This window comes from Lissotriton vulgaris, chromosome 2_1 (genome assembly GCF_964263255.1).
Source record: "Lissotriton vulgaris chromosome 2_1, aLisVul1.2, whole genome shotgun sequence".
NCBI lineage: Eukaryota > Metazoa > Chordata > Amphibia > Caudata > Salamandridae > Lissotriton > Lissotriton vulgaris.
Window position 1 is genome coordinate 360,404,726 of NC_141687.1, and position 22,885 is coordinate 360,427,610.

The 22,885-nt window shown below is 43.5% G+C and overlaps 1 protein-coding gene across 1 annotated transcript in view; it reads left to right on the forward strand.

Annotated features, from left to right (window-relative positions):
- The window catches only part of BLTP2 (bridge-like lipid transfer protein family member 2), a 604,102-nt gene that overhangs the window by 509,542 nt on the left and 71,675 nt on the right, over nt 1-22,885 (forward strand). The window contains exon 32 of the mRNA XM_086955158.1: nt 17,939-18,119. Coding sequence (XP_086811284.1) covers nt 17,939-18,119 — 181 coding nt within the window. The remainder of the gene's footprint in view (nt 1-17,938; nt 18,120-22,885) is intronic.

Consider the following 22,885-nt stretch of genomic DNA (forward strand, 5'->3'; position numbering starts at 1 on the left):
GCAGGTGTTGAAGCACACCCAAGTGACGCTAGGCCACTTGGGTGGGCCCCGATGATGAAGCAAGTCACCACTAGGTGGTGAGTGAGGGGTTTCCTAACAAAGGAACAATGTTTCCTGAGTTTAGACAAAAGCCTTCAGTTACCCTCATCGGGTAGTACTCCTCTATGTTTGGTACCGCCAGGCCTCTCTGGTCTGTTGGCAAGTAGAGTTTCTTTATCTCCATCCGATGTCAACAGCTACCCACTATAAAGTCTCTGATTATCTTCTCGAGGGTAAGAAAAAGAGGCAGAGGAATGTATAGCGGTAGGTTTGCAAAATAATACAAGAACCGTGGAAGGATCACCATCTTTGTGAGGACCAGCCGCGCGTGTTACTGATAGTGGAAGGGTGCCCCAGAATGATTTTTGAGAGTGGACGGCAGTCAATGCTCTGCCAAGGTTGCCATCCAGCAGGTCCGCCTGCTGCCTATATATTAGTCTACCCAGGTAGGGAAAGGTTGTCAACTTTCCACTGCACACGCACCCTATTAAGTATATACATCAGGTTCTGACATGTCTCATTGAAAGGATATGAACATGATTTTGCATCGTTAACTCTCAGTCCAGACAAGTATGCAAAGCCTCCTAATGGGTGTGCTAGCCGCATAGAAATCGATCAGATATCTCTAAAGCGCACCAGGAGGGTGTCTGCATACAGTGAGATCATGTGCATTCAATCCCCTAGTGGGATGCTCCAGTCTGCTCTGGCATGGTTAGCCTCCGTTAGTTGCTCTATGGCTATCGAGAAAAGGAGCGGGACAGCGGGCATCCCTGCCTGGTCTCTCTTCTCAGCAAAATCGGCTCCGATATATATGAGCCCGCTCTTACCTGTACCGTTAGTTCACTGTACAGCAGCCTAATCACACGGATGAACTTGTCACCACGGCCATTTCGAGCTAGGGCTGCAAATAGGAAGTTCCATTCCAGGGAGTCAAAGGCCTTTTCCAGGTTTAATATTAGACATCCTGAATGTGGCTAAAGGGAAGCAGAATAAGAGGCGACGCTGAAAAAGCCCCTCAGGTTTTTCAAGTATGTGCTTCGAGATGGTACAAACCCATTTTGATCTGCATGAACGAGGGTTGGGACCACCGGTGCCAGTTGGTCCACTAGGATCTTTGCCGTTAGCATTTAGGAGGGTAAGTGGTTTAAAGAAGCCAAGGTCTGTTGGATTCCTGTTGGATTTCAGCAGTGACACTTGACTCGCCTCGCGTATTGACGAGGGGAGCCTCAGATCTGCCAGTGCCATAATACAGAGGGTGTGCAAACTCTGAACCAATGTTGCAGCATACGCCTTATAATATTCGGCCGGGGGGCCATCTGGCCTGGGAGATTTTCCTTTTGCCAGTGCTGCAACCGCGTCACAAACTTCCTCAGGGGAAATTGGAGCATCTAATGTCTCACGCTGTTCAGGGGTTGCCTTGGGCAGGTTTACTGAGTCTAGGAAGGTACTTAGCCACTGCTCGTCGCATTGCCCCAAGCACTGGTAGAGTGATGAATAATGGTTCGTCATTGCTGCATGTATTTCATGTTGCATATATAACATGTGTCTCATCTCACAGAGCGCATACAGGTTGGCAGGCCTGTTCCTGGTGCAGGAGTCATGCAAGCATCCGTCCTGGCTTATCTGATGTCGCGTGTGTGCGTGCAGAATGTTCCGCATAATTGTGGCATCTAAAAATCTCCAATAGATCTACATGCTCAGTGCGCAACTAGTCTAAGCGCTGTGTGACTTCTGTTTCCGCAGCCGTGCTCGTCTCATATTGCAGCAGCTGGCGCTCTATTTTACTAAGTGCTTTGCTTAGTTGCTTGCGAATATTCCAGGTGAGCCCCAGACAATGCCCCCTAGTAGTTACTTTCAAGATGTCCCACTCTAGTAGTGCATTGCCTGTGGAGCCGTCGTTTACCTCAAAGTATTCGATGATCGCAGCCCCAAGGAGGCACAAAATGCCTGGTCTTCCAGCACCACTGGTTGAAGGCTCCAAGTTGTGACAGAATGCCGGGCCTGCCTCCCATTTAAATTGCAAGAGCTGGGGGTTGGGATCAGAGTGCGTGCGTCCTAGGTATTCGATCTCATTGATAAGAGAAAACTGGTTGAGTGACACCCACTGTGGGGTCAAGCGGTACATGCCGGCCATGCACTGGGCAATAGAATGAGTAGATAAGCGCGTCTGGGTTGCTTGTGCACCATATGTCAGCCAAAGACCAATGAGTTAGCCATTTGGTCAGCGCTTGTGCATTTGACACAGCTGCGGTTCGTGTCAGAGGTGGAAACGACTGATCTAGTTCTACATCCAACACCGAGTTAAAGTCACCTCCTATCAACCAGGGAATTTTCACTCCAGGGGCCAAGACCTCCGTTAACCCACGAAGGAAAGAGTTCTGTTCTACATTAGGAGCGTAAACAGAGCCAGTAATGAGACTTTAGCTGTTCAACCTGCCTTTTGTGTACACCTATCTGCCCTCCGCATCAGACTCTACCTCCTCCACCACATAAGGGACCCTGTGAATGCTTTACCATTATTAATGCTAAATACGAAATAGGAATGTAAAGGCTATGAGTCTCAGCCTGTCTTAATTGAATATGCCTAGTGAATGATTTGCCTACACTGTTGTCTTTTACGCATTGTATTTAAGTGGCTTCCATCACTGTTTAGCTACATGTCTAGTATTAGCCTTCTTAATGTAGTTCTGCCCTAAGATTAGTCTGTGAACATGTTTAAACTGCTACATGAATCCTTTATTTCACTTCTACATTTTAAAGGTTGTGACAGCTGAAGGATCCACAAGCCAACACGCATACCAATCTGCTTGAATCTTCATCCCCGTGTCCTTCCTTCTGCATCTAATGTTGGTTACTCTGATCAAATTGAAATTTGATTGTGTATTTTTTTACAGTCAGTAACAAAACATACTTTGGAATGTTATCAATTTGCTATTTTCACAAATAGTGATTGTTTGAAAAGAAAAGCATATAGAGAGCATAATTGTAAAGCTGCACCTTTAAGAGAAATAGCACCATTTCTGGCTCACAATGCCATGCACTGGTAGTCGGTCCCTCACTTTTTTAGGTCTCGCCTGGCATTGCAGCGCAAAGCACTGCTCGCTGGGCGAGAGATTTGGTAAAAGATCAGATTTGAGAAAGGGTCTTGAAGCCCCTTCCCTCTTTTCCATTGGCTAGCGTCACAGTTTATGCTAAACGGTCGCCTGCCATTGAAAATGGGGTTTTGTAGCCGCTGCCCTTTCTCCTTTTTGTCCGGCCAATCCGGACAGGGTTGTCTGCTTTGCGGCTGTCGCAGAGCACTTTCTTATCTTTATGGGGCCATGTGTTTCGAATTAGAAACAAATGGCCCCATAAAGACAAGAGAACAATGTTTGTTATTTCAGTCTTGGAGGATCCTAATATCTCTGCCCTCTTCCTGTGCTATTTGTCCAGCAGGCTTACGTATGCCTGTCGTTACATCATCATTTACTCTGCTGACCATACACCTCACGAACCAAGGTAGACTTAAATCTGCATTTAAAACCTCAAAATGCCTAGTAAATCGGCATAAGACTGCAGGAAAGCACTGCAATGTCTTAACGATGAGAGATTGCGTGCTATATAAATACCATAGCATATTTTATTCATCGCCATTGTGGTCTCCATTCACCGCTTCTACAAGGATGGAGTCTGTTAAATCACTCTGCCCCCTTTAGCCAACTCCCTCCTCCCCTAAACCAACCCAGCGAGGACTATTTAGCTACCAAGTCAGGAAAACAAACAGAGCTGTGAACAAGCAGATGCCGTAAAAAGCTTATAAAACTGCAGTTGTGGAAAAAAAACGACAGTGCCTTCTCTGCCGAGGGTTACTCGAACCTCTCTGGAGCGAAGTGATAAAAGGTTTCCTGTTTCAGTGATGCACTGTTACCTGTCTGACTCGCAAGGTAAATTGGGAACGCTTAAATGCCAATTGACTGCATCAGATAACACAGCGCAAATAAAAAAGGAATAACATAGGTTGAAATCCACTATGGAAACCTTTTCTTAGCCCTGATAACCATCTGGAGGTGACAGATTTTGGTATGCGCGTATGAACGTATTCCAAGGCTAGTTGCCAAGAGTGGTACCTGGCACCATCACGGTATACATTAAAATGGCTGTTTCACACCAGCTTTTCTATTGCATTCAGCCTTTGCCAGCTTTTTGCCTTCCTGTATGGTGACACGTCTAATTTTCAGTATTTGAACCCCGGGATGCAAACATCTTGGGGTACTAATGCAGAGCAGATAAAAACATTAAATAATCATGTTTACAGTTAGTCTTCACTGTCATTGTACTGTGGGGATTGTTGTTCATAATGTCGGAGGTACAAACGAACCGGGAAGCTATTGTGAACGATTCGTGTTAGCTGAAAGATCAAACAAGCATTTGCACAGCCAATAGATCCTGCATGCATTTTGAGCCCTGGCTAAGCTATTCTAAAAATGCATACTGCAGTGGAAAACATGGCAAAACATGCTTCCTTTCTGTATTCAGTGCATCAATTAGTTAATATTACGATGCGATGTAAAATACTTCTTGATACATTGTAATGTAAGCACTGCTTAGGAGGTGGGATAGTACACGAACTAACCAATAGCATGAGGGGAGCTCACTCTGTGAATACTTTACAAAACATCAACTAATCAAAAGCGGAAGGATCACTTGTCCTGCATTGGAGGATCACTTGTCCTGCATAACATTGGGTATGCGGTCTCGGTTCTAGTCCCAATAAAAAAAACCCTCATTAACGTGTTGTTTTTGTGGTTGTCTCTGAGCGGTATATTTACGTTCTCCGCTTCTTACACACGTTATTGCAAAATCATGGGGTTTAGTGGTTTTGCAACCTCCACCAGGAGGTAATACCCTTTGTTATAACAGTAGTGACCAGAAATGGTGCTCGTGAATTGGTGAAGTGAATTTAAAAGTCTCTCGGTTCCGGATATAACTTTTTATTCGTTCCGGAGTTTTTTGAGACAATAAAACTAATGTAGGTGATTGAGGAGCTTGTTATGGCTCTATCACGCATTGATTGTGAAAAAGGTCGACATGTTTCAGCCCTTGTTCGCCAACAGGTCGGGTGGGCTTTCTTCAGGACCAGGGTGAGGTGAAAAGGTGAAGGATACTCCTAAGAATTACTTGGTGTATCTCGTTTCAGAACGTCATTCATTATTGTTCTGATAAGGTCCTTTATTGGTACCTTTTTTATTGGTCTATTTTGACCTCATCGGAATCTGTGTGGGTCAGCGGGGGCCTTCGGCCACCTCGTCACTCGTCTTGTGCTGACTCTACCACTGCAGTCCCGGAAACTCGTTCTACTTCCGGGAAGTAGAACGAGTTTAGAACAATAATGAATGACGTTCTGAAACGAGATACTCCAAGTAATTCTTAGGAGTATCCTTCACCTTTTCACCTCACTCTGGTCCTGAAGAAAGCCCACCCGACCTGTTGGCGAACAAGGGCTGAAACATGTCGACCTTTTTCACAATCAATGCGTGATAGAGCCATAACAAGCTCCTCAATCACCTACATTAGTTTTATTGTCTCAAAAAACTCCGGAACGAATAAAAAGTTATATCCGGAACCGAGAGACTTTTAAATTCACTTCACCAATTCACGAGCACCATTTCTGGTCACTACTGTTATAACAAAGGGTATTACCTCCTGGTGGAGGTTGCAAAACCACTAAACCCCATGATTTTGCAATAACGTGTGTAAGAAGCGGAGAACGTAAATATACCGCTCAGAGACAACCACAAAAACAACACGTTAATGAGGGTTTTTTTATTGGGACTAGAACCGAGACCGCATACCCAATGTTATGCAGGACAAGTGATCCTCCAATGCAGGACAAGTGATCCTTCCGCTTTTGATTAGTTGATGTTTATATAAGGGAATTGAACGGATCACGAATTCCTTCCTCCCTCACCATTGATCGAGAATACTTTACAAAACAAGCATTAGCAGTGCAACAGGTCTCGCATTTATGCGAGTTTGAGCTATTGGCATTGTAAATGACAATGCCTTTTATTTATGTTTACGTTTTTGAGGCATAAATAAAACACATTGTCATTTAAAATGCCAATAGCTTAAACTTGCTTAAATGCAAGACCTGTTGCATTGCAAATGCTTGTCAGTTCTTGTGGACCTGGATCCTGGTGCACTCGGCTGTACCCTCACAGTTATTTAACAGAACATTTTTTTCCATTTTATTAATGCCCTTCTTTGTTCACTCAATGCTGTTGGCTGGTGTTGAACCTCTCAGTTCAACATGTTACTGTGAAAAATCAATCAATCAATCAGGGAATTGTAAGTGAGCTACTCACCCGTGAGGGTCTCAAGGCGCTGGGGGTCCGCAGATCTGTTTAGCCAAAGAGCCAGGTCTTGAGGGTCTTCCTGAAGGTCCTCCTGAATGTGCTCACTCCTTACTTGATGTCTTCCATTGATGGGAACAAGTCTGTAGAAGCGTTTCAGGGACTGTCTGTTGAGATGTTCTTCCTTGTTGCACACGGGAAGGGGCCTCCGCCTAGCTTGCGGGGCTCTTTCTCACAGCTTTCTCTTGTATGTATAGGCAGTGTCTATTCTGTCTTTACGATGGTGTCTTCCATGATCCTCCTTCTTTATTCACGGATTTTTTTATCCCTTACACACTGTTCCCATCATTTCATAGATTTTAGTTGGTGGCTCCGCGTTGTGCTGCAGAAAAGTTTCTCAGAAGAAAACTGACATCAGCGCCTGGAGGGACTTATATGACCCCGCGGACGTCACGTACGAGGACGATGTCAGGGCGGGGTCGTGTGGGGCCATCCCCCGGCGCGCAGAGGTGCTGCTGCAAAAAGTTTCCGGATCCAGTCTCACGCCTGGGGATATTCTAAGTTAAGGAATCTGCGGCTAGACAACGTATCTACCAGATACATCGTTACCGAAGGTAAGTAACTTGTACAATAGGGTACTTATGAGACTTCATCACTTTATATTTGCCAAAAAAGTCACTCAAAAATCATCAGCGGTAAGAAGGGTGTTACTGTCTGTAAAGAACTGTCGAGATTAGAAAAGTGAAACACATTTTTAGGTCTCGCCTAGCGTTGAAGGCGTATAGTAATTGATAAAATGTCAGAAGGGGACTTGAAGCCACGCCCATCTTTTTGATTGGCTGGTGTCATTGTTTATGCAAAACACTGGCCTCCGATTGGAAATGAGGCTTCTTTATTAACGCGCTGTCTTCTTTTGGGACGGCCCATCCCGACTGGATGTTTTACTTGCGGCCTGACACAGTCCCCTTCATTACTTATGTCGGCGCTATGTTTTTCCAGTTGCCTTTGGCAAGGGCGGCCGCTTGTTCATTTTTGAATTGCGGTTTCACTTAAATTGAAAGCGCGATGCAAATAAAAACAAGCGGCTGCCTTTCCGCATTGGCGAGAGCTTGTTTAACACTGGGCCCAAACTCCAGCGGTCTGGGGGCCTGCAGGTCTACACCATCCCAGCACAGAGCACAAAAACCTTCTTCAGGACCCCGAGCCTTCCACGCTACGGAGGTAGTCGCAGTCTCCAACCGCTCCCCCATCCCAAGTAGAGCTCACCGGGTCCCACGCTGTATTTGAACGACTCTTGGGCCGCCTAGGCGCTCCATGGCATTGATCTTCCTGACAGTTCCAGGCCAGCCACCCCCATGTTGGATGGACACCATTTTCTCGTCTCTCCCAATGGTACGTCGGACACAGCCATTTCACAGCTCACCTCGTTTCTCTCTGACACTGCGGTAGGTGTCATCCTTTCGCTCACCCTCTGGTCTGCACTCTCGCCACAGGCTTCTCTAGTCGTTGTCTCTAGGGAAATCAGCCTTCCTTTATCAAAGGCTGGTGTTGCGGGCCAAATGGGACCGCTGTGCTCCGCACTATAGGCTACCGTATACTACAACTGCATTAGGACGCCTCTGGTGGTCGCCTTTAGGGGGGTTGGAGCCAGTGGACTAGTGTCAGCCCCAGGGCAAGTTACTACCCTGCGGGTGCCATCTTAATCAAGAAGCTCGCCTTCGGAGAGTCTCGCCAATCGCTGGTGTCCGGGTTCACGTAGGCGTTCCGGCCCCCAAACTGTCTCCCTTCTGGGGTGTCGAGTTCCAGGGTAGGCCCCGTATTCAAGAAGGGGCACCCACAATCCAGATGCTGGAGGATGTAAGACTGGCCAGCGTGGAGCTGCAGGCTCACGGTCCATCATCTTCCCCTTCCAAGCCACGTGCCCCGAGCAAGGCAGTAACTTTGAACAGTAGAAACTAATTAAAGTTGAAGTGGGAGCGTCCCCTGGGCAAAAACTGAGGTAGGCCCGATGCTGCTGTGCTCAAAGGCAGGTGTTTAGTTTTGTGCTGCTCCCACTTAAAGAGACTCAATCTGGGTGTGCGCGAGCCGTGTCACTGGGGTGGTTACTATCCCGCCGGGGTTCCTGGTCTGAAGTCATACTAGGTGCCTGTGGACTATATTTAACTGGAACTCTGAGACAGTGGCAAAAGGCTGCAGCGGGCAAACATAAGAGAACCAAATCTGGGGGTTTTACCCAGTAGGTGCACCTGGCCTGAAAAAAAATAAACTAAAGTGTCTGTGGACAGCATTCAAACATCTGACATCCGAACAAGTGCCAAAAGCAACTGCAAGGGGACATAAGAACCCCCGCCCTCCCTCACCCCTGGATCAGTGTATCCTCTTACACAAGCACCCGGCGACAGCCTAGGAAGGCAACGCGACTCATGGTGCAGCGAGTAATCCACTGAAGGAGAAGAGGCACTTAGGCACAACCTCGTAAGAGGTAACGCGACTCAAGTGTCCAGGCCAGCTGGTGACAGCCCTATAACAAGCATTTTGCAATGCAATAGGTCTCGCATATACGCGAGTTTGAGCTATTGACATTGTAAATGACAATGCCTTTTATTTTTGTTTTACTTTTTAAACCATAAATAAAAGGCATTGTCATTTACCATGCCAATAGCTCAAACTCTCGTAAATGCGAGACCTATTGCATTGCAAATGCTTTTTGTCATTTATGGTCTTGTCAGAGGGGAGTTACCTCCAACCAAGCAGTTGCTAACAAAATAGATTTTTGATGTGTAATGTTATGCTTCTGAAAAAAGCAAAGCTGAGCCCCTGAGAATAAACGCCACCACTACAGTTGTGCTAGCTGAGTTTTTAAAAAAACTTTTTTTAAGGCAGGAGTCTGAGCTTTTCTGAATAAAATAAAAAATAATTAATTGCAGGTTCTCAGACTTACCATGAAATTCAAATTTTTTTCTTTTTTTATTGATTTGGCCGCACCCGGCCTGGGGGCACCTTGATATCTGTTCACACATTTTCTAGCCACTTCTCTCTACATTTATATACCCAAAAAGGTGCTTAAGTGAGACAAACTTCGGTGTGGACCCTCTTTGGCTTATGCACTGTTTCCTTTTTCAATATATTTATTCTCATTGTTACTACTGCTTCTGTTGTTGGGGAGACCATTGTATTCTAGTGAATGTGTTTTTTACAATAAGTGACTATAAGTGAAGATTCCATGAGATACCATAAAAGTTTCCAACTTGTAATACAAATTCTCCATCAATCTTTTTTGAATCATAAATAATTCTTCCAACTCACCAGCAATGTTAATGTGACATCTTATTTGAGACAATTAAAGGTCTTGCTGTGTTAGAAACATTATTTGCGATGTTAACTGACAGACAAGGGCATTGAGAAACACAGCACTTCGTCTACAGTGAAAGTGCAGTGTCCCACTTTTGCTTTACGCAGCAGCTTGCAATGTATCTCCATTTAGCTTCACTCCTGTTATGGTTATCTATTTAACAGATCACAGTTTAGGAGAAAGTATTATTATTACATTCCGTAGTTCATTTTTATTTTAGTTGGGTTCTTTTAAACACAAAATGCAGACAAAATGTTGTTACCGTAGTCTGTCAATATCTTATAAACTACAAGATCTGCCCATAAACCCATGAGGCCTGGGTATACAGGCTGAAGTAAAACAATGGCGCTCCTGGGAATCATTCAAGAAATCAATTAAATGGATAAGTATCCAACTGTAGTTAATGCTATCACCGTGCAATCATGTTTCAGACCACCATACTGATTTCAAACATTTATAAGTTCATTCATAAGTAAATCAACATCGCACATTAATGAATTATAGTGCGCAGTGTTCCATGTGAACCGAGAGCAACAAAAAATGGAAGGATTTTCTACAATATCAAAAGTGCGTGTCTTTTTCACATAACAAACTATATGAATTTTTTTTTAAAATAGCCCATATGCCCTATCCATGTTTCCCCTTGTTGTGTTAGTCGACTGCGTTCTGACTCAAAGTAAAATAACCAGGGCTCATAAGGACAGAAAAGATAAGAAAGTAGGAAGCTGGCTCTTTATATCATATATCAAAATGATATGGTATATTGTGCAAAGATGTCCAGGGGTTCCCTTATGAGTGGACATGGGCTTGCTCTAGCCATCCACGGTGCTCTTCTGGGGGGTAGTGGGGTCGAGCAGCCTTAGGCTTATCAGAGATGAGTGTTAGACATCTGCAAATAGACACAATAGTCAATAAATGATGCACACAACTCAATGAGGAGAGCCACACCAATTTATAAAAATAACATGTATCTTCATATATATGTAGGCACCAGAATCAATACGATCAGGTAACTACGTTTTTCAATCGAAATACTTTTGCATTAAAAAAGTCAACAGTGCATTTTTGAGGAGCTTCAATGTTATCCTCTGGGAGAAAAGCAAGTGTTCAGGTACAGGACAGCGACTTACGGAACCAATTCCTGGAGTAAAGGTGAGTGGTGGGCAAAATTCTAGTCAGCACCAGCAGAACCCCTCTGGCGGCACTAGGGCGACCAGGTGCAGGAGTGCAGAGCAGTGTTGGGTGCCCAATGTTAGTCTATGGGGACCTGTCTTCATGTAAAGTGGCTGCAGGCTTTAACTGGGAGGCCAATCGGGCTGAACAAATAGGAGGCTCAGGCCTGACGATGCTCGGAGTTGCAGGGACACCTTTAGTCCTCTTCTCCATTGGCCGGGGCAACGGGTGAAGACGTGTCTTTAGGTATCAGGTTTCCCTTACCTGGAGCAGTTGCGGTAGAGGAGGCCTTCTAACAGATGTTGCAGGCGGTGCCGGGGAGTTCATGAAGGGTGAAACCACAGTAGACTTCATCTCTGGAGAACTGAGGAACCACTCTGGCACCGTCGGACCACTTCAGCTCGGACCGGGAGCAATGGTTGCAGCGGTGTCCTTAGGCATTGTGTATTTGCGGTCTTAAAGTCCTCTCAGGTCCCTTTGGGTGCCTGCAGGATGCTGGGAAGCAGGTCCGATGCTTCACAGAAGTTCTTGGTTCCTGGGTAAAGTGCTGGTTGGTCTCCCGGGCTTTGTGGACTCAGCAGCTATAGGACAAGTTATATTTTGGCGCAATTGTCGAAGTCAACTGGCAGGCCGACATGGTTGGCGCCAAGTCAGGTTCGGGGTCTGCTGTACTTGCTTTTTGCGACTCTTCACATCCGTTGTCTTCTTTCAGATCAGCAGGATCTAATTTTCTGGTACCAGAGGCTCTCCTACATACTGAATTTCGGGGTGTTATGGTAGTGTTGAGTAGTAGCCAATTGGCTACTGACCCTTGGAGTCACTGCAGCCCCTATATGATCTCTTCCTGTGGGAAGTGTACGTAACCCTGTCCCAGAATTCCTAAGTTTGCCATCACTAAGATGGTCAACTCCGAGAGGTTGTGCCCACTTCAGGTTAGGCCATCTTAGGGGTGTTACTAGCCTGGGGCGGGCATGCCGACCTGATTAGCTAATTTTCCCACCTCTCTAGGTCCCAAAGGAGGTCGGCTTCCTTTCCTGTGAGGGGAGCTTTACTCGCATTTCAAACACACTGTGGGTTTATTAATACGAGATGTATGATATCAAACATTCTTATTTTCAGTGAAGCCATCCTGTAGCTGGGGAACTCTTTTCGCCAGTGTCCAGCACATGTTTTAAAATGGCTTCCCAATTTACTTGCACTGGCTGTAACGGAACTGAACAGGACAGGGGCGGATATGTCCTCACATACAATATATTGCACCCTGCCTTAGGGCAGTAAGGCCTGCTGTAGGGGGTGACTTACAAAGTTTACATGCAATGTTAGGGACATGGTACACAGGGATGGGTGCCTTGTTGGGTTTTCACTTTTTTCGGCTCCAAAACACACTGCCTGCATTGGCAGTCTTGCATGTGTTTTGTGAGGGGTCTCTTAGGGTAGCATAATTCGTGCTGCAGCCTTTAGAGACCCTGTTCAGTACCTCAGGATCTAGGTATCAGGGGCACAATTTACTAGTGAATAACATAGAGTGCTAACGGTATTGTCAATTGGGGCGGAACAATTATACAGTTTTGGGAAAGAAATTTGGCACTAGGAAACTGGTTAGCAGGGGTCCAGTGGACTTCCAGTCGAAATCGCATCAAATACCTGGCAAAAAGTGGGGGTGACCATGTCCAAAAGGGGCACTTTCCTATAGGGAACATCTGGAAAAAAACGAATGAATATGAATTAGTCAGAATCACAGCGGTCCAGCTCACTGTGAAAAGTGAATACTACGTACTACCCAAAATTATGAAGGCTGCAGCAGTTAGCCTCGTTATTAGATTCACCCTTGTGGTTTAAACAAACAATATACTTATCAGGGGCACAAAAGGTAAGCCTACAAAGAAATGTATGCAAAAGTTATAGATATACAAATATTACTGCCATAGACAGACAGCAGATGTTTTTTGAGGCACTAACCACCTGAGAATGGAGTCCAGTGAATTGCAGGATTCAGGAAGGACAGTGAATGGCAGTTCCATACCACTGGAGAAGCACAAAAGGCGAAATAGCATGGCAGCGCAGAGATCTTCATTGTCTACTTAAAGCGCAAGCGTGCGCTGTCAGTGAGTAGATGGTGGCCCCCTGATTGAAGGAAGCTTTCCAGACAGATAAGGTCACACTAACCAATGGAAAGGAAACAATATAAGAATTAACCAAAAAGGAATCAATTTACACAGCTCAAATTAGAGAGGACCCAGGCAGAACAAATAAGGTTCTTTCTAGTCTGTAATAGGAACCCTAGATAATTTTTACAATTATTTACATTACTTTAAAGCATATGCACCTCTATGGGAGCCGTTTTTGCCCTGAACCTGGGAAACATTTATGTTTCTGTCTTTGGACACCAATTTGTACGAGTTCATTCCAACCCTTTTAGATCCTCTGTCAGATGTTGGAAGAGGTACATCAATGATATTTTTATAGTCTGAAGTGATTCTGTATATAGACACAAAGGATTTATTTCATACGTTAATCAGAGACAGACTAATCTTAAATGTGCAGGCAATTAGGACAACCAACAGATGCCATTTTTGGATCATTTTTTACTCTTTTTATTGGTATGCCATTTTTCGATCCATTGATCCAAAACAATGCTGGTAGAGTGGCAACATGCTTGTACAGGAAGCCTACGGATAGGAACACATAGTTAGCATACCAAAGCTTTCACCCACGGGCACTGAGAGATGGCCTTCCATATAGCCAGTTTCTGAAACTGTGATGGAATTGCACGCATACATGTGACTATTTCAGAGAAGCACATGAACTCCAGAAAAGGCTATTGGATAGAAGCTATCCCTTTAAGATTATACGGACTGCTTGTATTGAAGTCGAATATGTCTGCAAATTGTACTGTTCTGTGATGTAATGCCTTGTTGCTAAAATGTGCAAGATAGTGGTGTATTCAAGCATGGTTGTGCACTCTATTTTCTGTTTTATTTGTCCGGTTATTTATGATGTTTTGCCAATCAGTGTGCTACGTTAGTAATATGCCTGCCTATCATATGAGAAATCACGTGTAAAGTGGCCAAGTCCCTTTGGGCAACTTGGACTCTAACGTGCACTACTATGTGTGATATACATACAGATTGAAGAACTCCAAGAAACGAAATTACACAAATTTAAAAGAGACACCATAGATTATAAGTTAAATGAAGCCTCTACATGGGCTGAGGTATATGCGCAGAAATGATTTTCGACGAAAAGCATCAATACATCATTGGAAGAAAGCGTAATATCTGATAAAGACACAGATACAGCCAGGGCACCATTGAAACCCCTATAAATAGTATGTGAAGGAACCAACAATATTACAGAAGTAAGAGCAGAAGGGAGCGCTTCCACGGTTTCTTATTTTGTGGAAGGCGGGGATCAAGGGCAACCCCTAGACTTACCACAAGGGAGACCAAACATCGGCCAAAAAAGAGAAAGAGACAAAAGGAAGAAAGGCTCAAGAAGTCAGACGAAAGCCTCATCATCAATATTTCCACAGTGACCCTTACTAAAGCACAAGAAACTATTCTTAACAAAGGAACATTGTTTGTTGCTACTTACAATAGCACAGTACTTGAAACTGAAGTAGCATTCTATAAATTCATGAGGATACTTAGATTACGAAATTATTTCACGAATGTAACACCAGCAGATCCCACCAGAGAGAAATCTGAAGGCTACAATTCAAGCCCAAGAGTACTTTCACAGCCCCAGTGTCTCACAAAACCCTGGACACGTTTGAACTCCTTGTGAAAAAAGATCTGAAGAAAATCACCTTTACTAAAAAGAAAAGCAACTTAAGTCAGGCAGAATACAGTACATTACTAAGTCTGGCTAACAATTCTAAAGTGGTTTTTCAGAAAGTTGATAAAGGGGGTGGATTGGTCATGATGGACCGCAGTTACTTTGAGGGGAAAGTACAGGAAAATGTAACAGACAGAAACATCTATGCCCCATTGGAAAATGATCCTACAATGGAAATTTCGGCAGCATTAAACTCAATACTCAATAAAGCGCAGGAAGTGAATTGGATAGACACCACAACTAAACAATATCTCATGAACCGTTTTCCTTGACGCTCAAAATTATATATGCTACCGAAGATACACAAAAGTCTAGTAGACCCCCCCGTTTAGACCAATCGTTTTGGGTTGTGAGTCATTATTTGAAGGACCAGGACGATATATAGATGCTCATCTGCAACCATTTGTGCAGAGTTGGACCACATACATTGAGAACACAACAGACGTTTTGCGCAATTTAGCAGCGATATCCAAAGAAGTAACAGAAGATTGTCTCCTTTGCACAATAGACGTGGTAGCACTATGCACCTCTACAGCACACTCAAGTGGACTAGAGGCAGTGGAGTGGGTCTTGCTAAGGCAACAAAACTTAAACACCTCAAAGAGTTTTGGGTAGAACTATTAGAATTCTGCTCACAACAGAGTTACTTTTAATGGATTGAAGATTACTCCATCCATTTCAATGGAACACCAATGGGATTTCCTGGAGCACCAGCCTATGTGAATTTGTTTATGGCAAAATTTGAGCATGGTCATATTTTGACAAAATCCATTGGCAAGAAGGGTATGTTTTGTTTGCACATCATCTGATGAGTTTACCAAACCAAAATGATAATTCCACCCCCTCCCTCGGTTCTCCTCCACTGTCACTGCGAGCAGATCCCATGCTTTTCGCAAACATTTACAAACAAGCTGGCTCCGTGGAGCCGACGAGGGAAAGTGAAAGTGCGCGATGCACGCGCTGCCAGCCTCTGGGGACAGGAGTTATGCACGCGTGGACAGGAGATGTGCACGCGTACAGAGTGCACATCGCCTATCCGCGCGTGCCACCTCCTGTCTTCCTTCACGCATCAAAGCTATAGAGTCTATAGAGCAATAGAGTCTTCGCTGGCGAAGCAGCTGCGCTGCATTCGTAGCGAGACCTAAAAACATTGGCTCATCATACTAAGTATAGACCACACATTTCAACCATTGTTTTCATGCAAAAGGTGCAAAAATATAAGGGACCAACTAGTACATTCTGCAATTAGCAACCAGCCTTGTGGTAATATTGTGTGGGACTTGTGGGGGTTACCCCCATTAAAGGGCACAAAAAGTGTGGTGATTGTGTGGCGTGTCAATTCACTATTGGCACGAAGACCTTTGTGCATGGTAGCATTAACATGGAATGTAGAAATTTTTCAAAATGTAACATGTCTAATGTCTTACATTGTGTATGGTGTCCATGCCGTTGATTTATATCGGGCGGACCACACAGCAAGTCAAGTTCTGCATTAGCCAACACAGTAGTAGGGTTCGGTGTGAAGTAACCTTGACTCCCATGGTAACCCACTTTATAGAGGTCGGCCATTCCTTCAGCAACATTTGATGGGAAGCGCTTGATGTCTCGCAGAGAGGCCGTAATGTTACCTTGGTCCATCAGAAACTGAAATGCAAATTGTATAATGCACTGTGAGTCCATCGAAAGGGCGTGGTCTCATTTCCCTGCTCCAGGATTAAATTCAGGAATTTCTGGATATTCCCTTCATTTAAGTTGGTGGAACGACTCTAAAAGAAGTACATTTCTCATGGACTAGGTTTGACAAATCTTCTTTTCTACTATTTTATTTTTTTGCTTGATCTTTTTTTTCTTTTACTTTTGTACTGATCCATCATCTATTGTGTATAATTTCTAGCACAGATGTTGCTTTATTTTTACATTTTGAAACTGGTTGCTCATACTTTATATTATTGTGAAATTGATCTATGTTTCCCAATTACATGCTAGAAAAAATCTTATTTTTTTCTGCCAGGGTCCTCTTTAATTTGAGCGTTGCTAATTGATTACTTTTTGCTTAATTCTTAGTATGTAGACAGTGACTGTCTCCACTGCTATGCCCTCTGCATTTCTCCTGTGGTTTGGAGCCGCCATGTGCCCTCCTTCCTGAATCCTGTCATGCAATGGACTCTATTATCAGTGGGCAATGCCTCATAAAACATCTGCCATCTGGTTGCGGCAGTATTATTTGTATATCTTTGACTCAGGACTTTTGCACTCATTTTTTGCAGGCCTACCTTTTGTCCCCGTAGTAAGTAAACTGTATGTTTGCCACACGAGGGTGAATCTATTAACAAGGCTGACTCCTGCAGCTTTCTCCATTTTGAGCGATTGGTAGTATTCATTACTCCTTTCGTTGTCACAGTTGGCTTGACCACCATGATTCTGAATAATTCATATTTATTTGTTTTTTCCAGATGTCCCCTCTTATCTTTTCTGTCTTGAAGAGCCCTTGTATTTTTACTCTGGGTCGAAACGTCATCGACTAATATAAAAAACAAACACAACAATGCTCCACATGGATAGGGCATATGAACAATGTTTTTGACAATTTCATGTTGTTTGTTATAAGAAACAGACAGGCACTATGGATATTGGAGAAAATCTTTCCGTTTTTGTTCTGTTCTGTATTCACTGGGTACACCGTGCACATGAGTTCAATATAATTAATGAATGTACGCTGTTGTTTTGCTTATGAATGAACGAGATAAAGATGGTTTGAAATCAACATGTGGTCAGAAACATAATTACACGGTGATCGCATAAATGAAAGTTGTCTACTTAGCCATTTAAGTAATTCATCGAACTTTTGAATGATACATAGGAGTGCCATTATTTACTTTAGTAGTCTTTCAGTAGGCATATATAAAGACCTAGACGGATAGTTTTATCTCTTGTTAAAAGGCACAAGAATCACACCCAAGTGGGACGATTCAAGTGTTTATGACTTCAATGAAGATTCAGATGATGGAGAACTAGAAACTTGTTGTTATCATTAGTGTGTACTCCCAGTTGCCAAGAATCAATATCCATATGTTTATTATAGCTGGGACGTTAAATGAGGCAGATGTACTTTGCTCCGGTGTTGCTTCAGATGTTGCTCAAATCCTTTACACCCCATTGATGAACTAAGTGCTTTATTGTTTTATAAAATTGTTTTCAAATGCAGATGCTTCAAAGATTTTCAGCTCCAGAGAGCTAATAAGATGGAGCCACGTAAACAGCAGGAGGATGTGAGTGTGGCCCGGCGAACTGAGTTCTACTTTGCTCAGGCCCGATGGCGACTCACAGAGCAGGACGGGCAGCTGGGCATTGCGGAGTTGGAGTTGCAGCGCTTCCTGTACAGTAAGGTGAGTCTGGCATAAACAGGAAGGCTCCTGGCCAAGGGGTAGCTTTGAGAGTAGGCAGGTTCTTTAGCAGTTGGCCTTTCATAGATTCACATGCTTGAACCATTCCCCGCTTTCTAGCTGGAAGTTCTTTTGTAATCTTCAGTCACTAGTGTTCTTCATACAAAGCTCAAAAGCCACTTTACTAGACTTTTAACTTCAGCTAGTCAAAAGGAGACACTGTGCACCAAACTCACTCTATAGACCATCATGTCTCAGGTTTCAACCGCACATCACAACCCCATAGACATGGAGGACATAAAATAGGCCATTCTGCACCTCGGGACAGAGAAAACTTCTGCTGATGCTGGACTTTCCGTAGAATTTTATAGGGAATATGTTGCTCTTTTGCAGCCCCATTGCTTGATGCGTATAATGAAGCGTTTGAGTCAGGGCAGCTGTTGGGAGCACTCAGGAAAGCACTAATAGTCTTGCCCGAAAGCCGGCAAAGGCCCTGCGGATTGTGAGATATACAGAATGCTTTCCATGATTAACATGGACAATTACATTTTAGCGAAAGTACTGGCCAGATGCCTGGCAATTGCTACAGCTGAATTAATATATACAGATCAGATGGGCTTTGTGGGCAGACGCAGCACAAGCACAAATATTAGGAAAGCATTTTTGTTAATGGAACAGGCAAATAAACAGAATATACTTTGTGTGATAGCGAGTCTGAAAACCCATAAGGCATTTGATGTGGTTGATTGTTGATTTATGAACAAAGCGCTCGAAAGCTAGCACTTTGGCAAAATGTTCATTTAGTGGACAGCGCTGCTATACCAAGATGTAACAGCACAGGTGAAGTCGGGATCTTTGATATCAGACACTTGACATGTACACAGAGGCAGAGACATGGATACCCCCTTTCCCCTCCGATATGTGCACTGGTAGCTAAGCCCCTAGCAACAAATAATACAAAAAAGGCTTTCCCATATTGGGATACAAACTGGGCAGACAAGGCATATTATATCACTATATGCTGATGATATATTGTTGACTCTAATGGACCCAGCAAAAATTGGGAGAGAGATTGAGACTCCATTAAGAGAGATAGAGGCATATGTGATAGTAGTATCAATGCTCTTATTGGTTCACTGGAGGCAAGTATTGTTAAATTGGCTGAAATATTCCATGTACCTGATGGGGCAAAATGAAAGTTACCCCTTGTTATCTTTATACCATTTAACATATGCCAATGGCGATATTGAAAATATGCTTTTAGAAACTAGACATTTTAATGGGGCAGCTATATGGAGATAGTGAGAGGCCGAGAATGTTGTTGGAAACTATGAGATTGCCAAGGAGGAGGGAGGAATGTTTGCACCAGATTTCTGAACCTACTTTCAGGCAGCACAACTGCGGCATGTGGCATCATGTCTGGATCCAGTAGCCTCACTGATACAACACCTGATAACTCCATAAACACTGAGAACCTTGCTGTTACTGTCCACAAACAGAATTATAAAATAAATCCCCTTACAAGTACAGACTATACCTAAAGTTTGGAACAGAGCAGCTTACATTGTCATTACTTAAATATGTACATACCAAGTCTGCCCATTTGACTTACGGCCCTCTCTCCAGCCATGTGGGGCTTCATCACAGGTGGTTCTAGGGCGACTAAACTACAGTGCCTGAAGGACATATTTGAGGAGGGCTTTTGTTGAACCTTCCATAGTAAATGGATGATTTCAAATGTTAATGTCCTTTTCGATGCCTGTAAAGCAACAGTGATAAGACTTTCCCATTGAGCCAGAAATACTCAAAGTTAATCAGGACATATTGTCAATGTGAGGTAGAAGACAAGCTTCATAGCTATATCAAACATGTTTACCCACTATTAGTCAGTCAGAAACAAAATAGATTGGAAGCGGTCTGGAAAGTAGTTTTGCATGAATATATTTGTACATCATGGTGGTGTCGAATATTTGAATGCATAGTGGTTCATAATATTCGTAAACTACAGAAAAGTCACCAGAAAAACCAACATCAAGCCAAACCTAAACTCAAGCTTATTGATAATAAGTACATTCAGAGCCCATATATGCCCCTCAGTTGATGAAGAAGATAAATTAGAACAATAGTAGTGACTGTTCTAAATGCAGGACTCACAAGGGAACTTGGATACATTTGTGGTGGGAGTTTGGTGAGATCTTGGGTCACTTCTTGCCAGAATTTACAGACATTTAGAGATTTAGTTGCAATGCAATTCAGCACGACATCCCACTTTATGCCTATTTGGATTTGTACCAGCTAAAAAATACAAATGGGAGCTAATAAAAGTTATAGCGTTGGGATTAACAATAGCTTAGAGGAACATAGCTATGAAATTGAAGAAAAGTGTAGCGCCAGTATATAACACAAGGGAAGCAGAGGTGGTTAAATGATTGACAGTGGAGTGACAAAATTAAGTCAATACCAGCATGGGTTCAACTTAAGCATAATGACCTAGGAACTGACACTAACTGATCTGGAACAACACAGTGATCAGGAAGAAGAAAAGCAGAACTCTAATTCCTATTAAAGGAGGAATATATGAGAAATTAACATACTTGAATGATGTACTGTGTAGTGAGACTGTAAAGTAATGCTTAATGGAAGTAATGCTTGGTAATTGGTATACAAGCTAATGAGAGAATTTGAATATGATTGAACACTGATGCATATGATGAAAAAAACAAAAATATGTAAAAATATTCATCAAATTCAAAAGTCAAAGTCCATATTCCATCAGGGTTAATTATTGGTTTTAGGAAGTTCATACTTTCCATCATAGCAGCTGTCAATAGCTGACTAAAATGGGCTAAATTGTGAAGCAGACGCAATTGGCAATTATAGCTAAACTAAAGGATACCACTACACATAATTTGTCGATTAAGATAAACCCCCAACCGAACAGCAAGATCTGCCATCATAAGTTCAGATTAGGTACATTGAACAGATATGGTGCTACACCTGGCAACTAACTGATCTTCGTAAAGTGCACTAATGTATACTAAATTGTATAGTTTATTCACACATCATCTCAAAGGAATTTGCTTAAGGGTTTTTATTCACACTTTTTGTTTTTCCTTGCAGGACTGCACCAGCTTCAAAATTGTATAAATATTTTAATTTTCAGTTTCATCTTGGAGGCACCTTTCAGTTCACTCCCACAGAGAATGTTAAAGCAGCTGGCTGCCTTTAATCAGTGCACGTTAATGAAACAACAATTTCTGATGGATACTTCTAGCTACAGAATCTTCACCTTGTGAATACCCCCAGGTGCCAGAGTAGATACAGAGATTTTTCTCAATAATTCCTTCATGCGCCGGTAGGTGGCGTGGTGCGGATCCTTGTCGGACCCATCCCAACACTTTAGTAACGTCAGCACCTCTACATAGCCTCCACCTCTGCACGCTGAGCGTCCGTTCTTTTCTTTCTGCTCTTTCTAACACAGATACAGACCTCACTCCCTCTTTCTGTCGCGCCTTACACACAGAATTGTTTTTAAAAGAGTTTGATTAATTTCCAGTGTGAAAGGGGCTTGCCTCCACCCAAGACAACAGGTGTCAAACCCTGTAAAGACTGTCACAAACTGATGTCACTGACGGACCTAAATATAACAAAAGGAGGGAGGGAGAGAGACAAGTGGATTCGGTCTCCCCTGGTAATACGTAGATAAGCTCTGTTGCGCCCAATTGGCGTTAGAAGAACTTATAGTTCAAGGTTTTCTGACCTCATGAACCTAAGCGTAGTATTGGGGGATTCCTTCCTCACTGCTCAGTAAAGCAACGGTTACTGCACAGTCTAATCGACTCCCTTCCCCTCAACGCTGCTCCGAGCGGGCGCAACAGAGCTTATCTACATTAAACACTGATAGGTACATTTCACCTAGTTTTTTGGTAGAATACACTTTGACATTCTACATCCATGTGAGTAAGGTGAGGATAACGTGCATATCCTCGTCCTGAAGAAGGAGTCGCTGTACTCCGAAACATGTCGACGCTTTTATGGGTTGATATACCCTAATACGTATATTTGTCAACCTCACTTTGCACTTTTTAACAATACCAGCCGAGGACATAATAAATAATTTTTCTTACGAGCCAGGTATTTTTAATTAACCTTCATTTTTTCACCTCACCTCACCACTCACACTCCTTCCCTAAACACACACCTACACATAGTTCACTATCAAGTGCTCCTACGTATCCGTGAGTCGTAGCACGCCGCATCCCGTAGAGGGGTGCAAGGCCCCGATGATGAAGCATGACACCAAGGGGCCTGTTGGTGTGTGAGGGTCACTGACGGACCAACACAAGGTCTGACTCTGGTGTCTGAAGACCTCACATGGCTTCAAAGTGTGCTGCAACCACGCTCTAAGGAACCCTAAGCCATCCAGGACTGCAAGGCCAAGTTCTACATTGCCCAGCACTGCAGGAAAGCTTAGAAGTCCCTGTCGAAGTCCAGGATCTGGATGCATTCTCGTTCCAGAGGCCATTCCTGAGAGAAGTCGTTGCTACGTTTGAAATCATCTGGCAAGCCAAAGAAAAAGAAACATAAGAAGTCCAAACACAGCACTCCTTTGTTATGCCACTCTCATCTGGAAAAAAAACATAGATGTCGGGGTACCTCGAAGACACGGTCTCAGTCTCCGGCCTCAAACCAAGTCCAGCTTGAGTGCCAATCCAACCCAAGTTTGTGGTCCATCAGCAACACCGCAGGAGAATCAGTCAAAGAGGCCA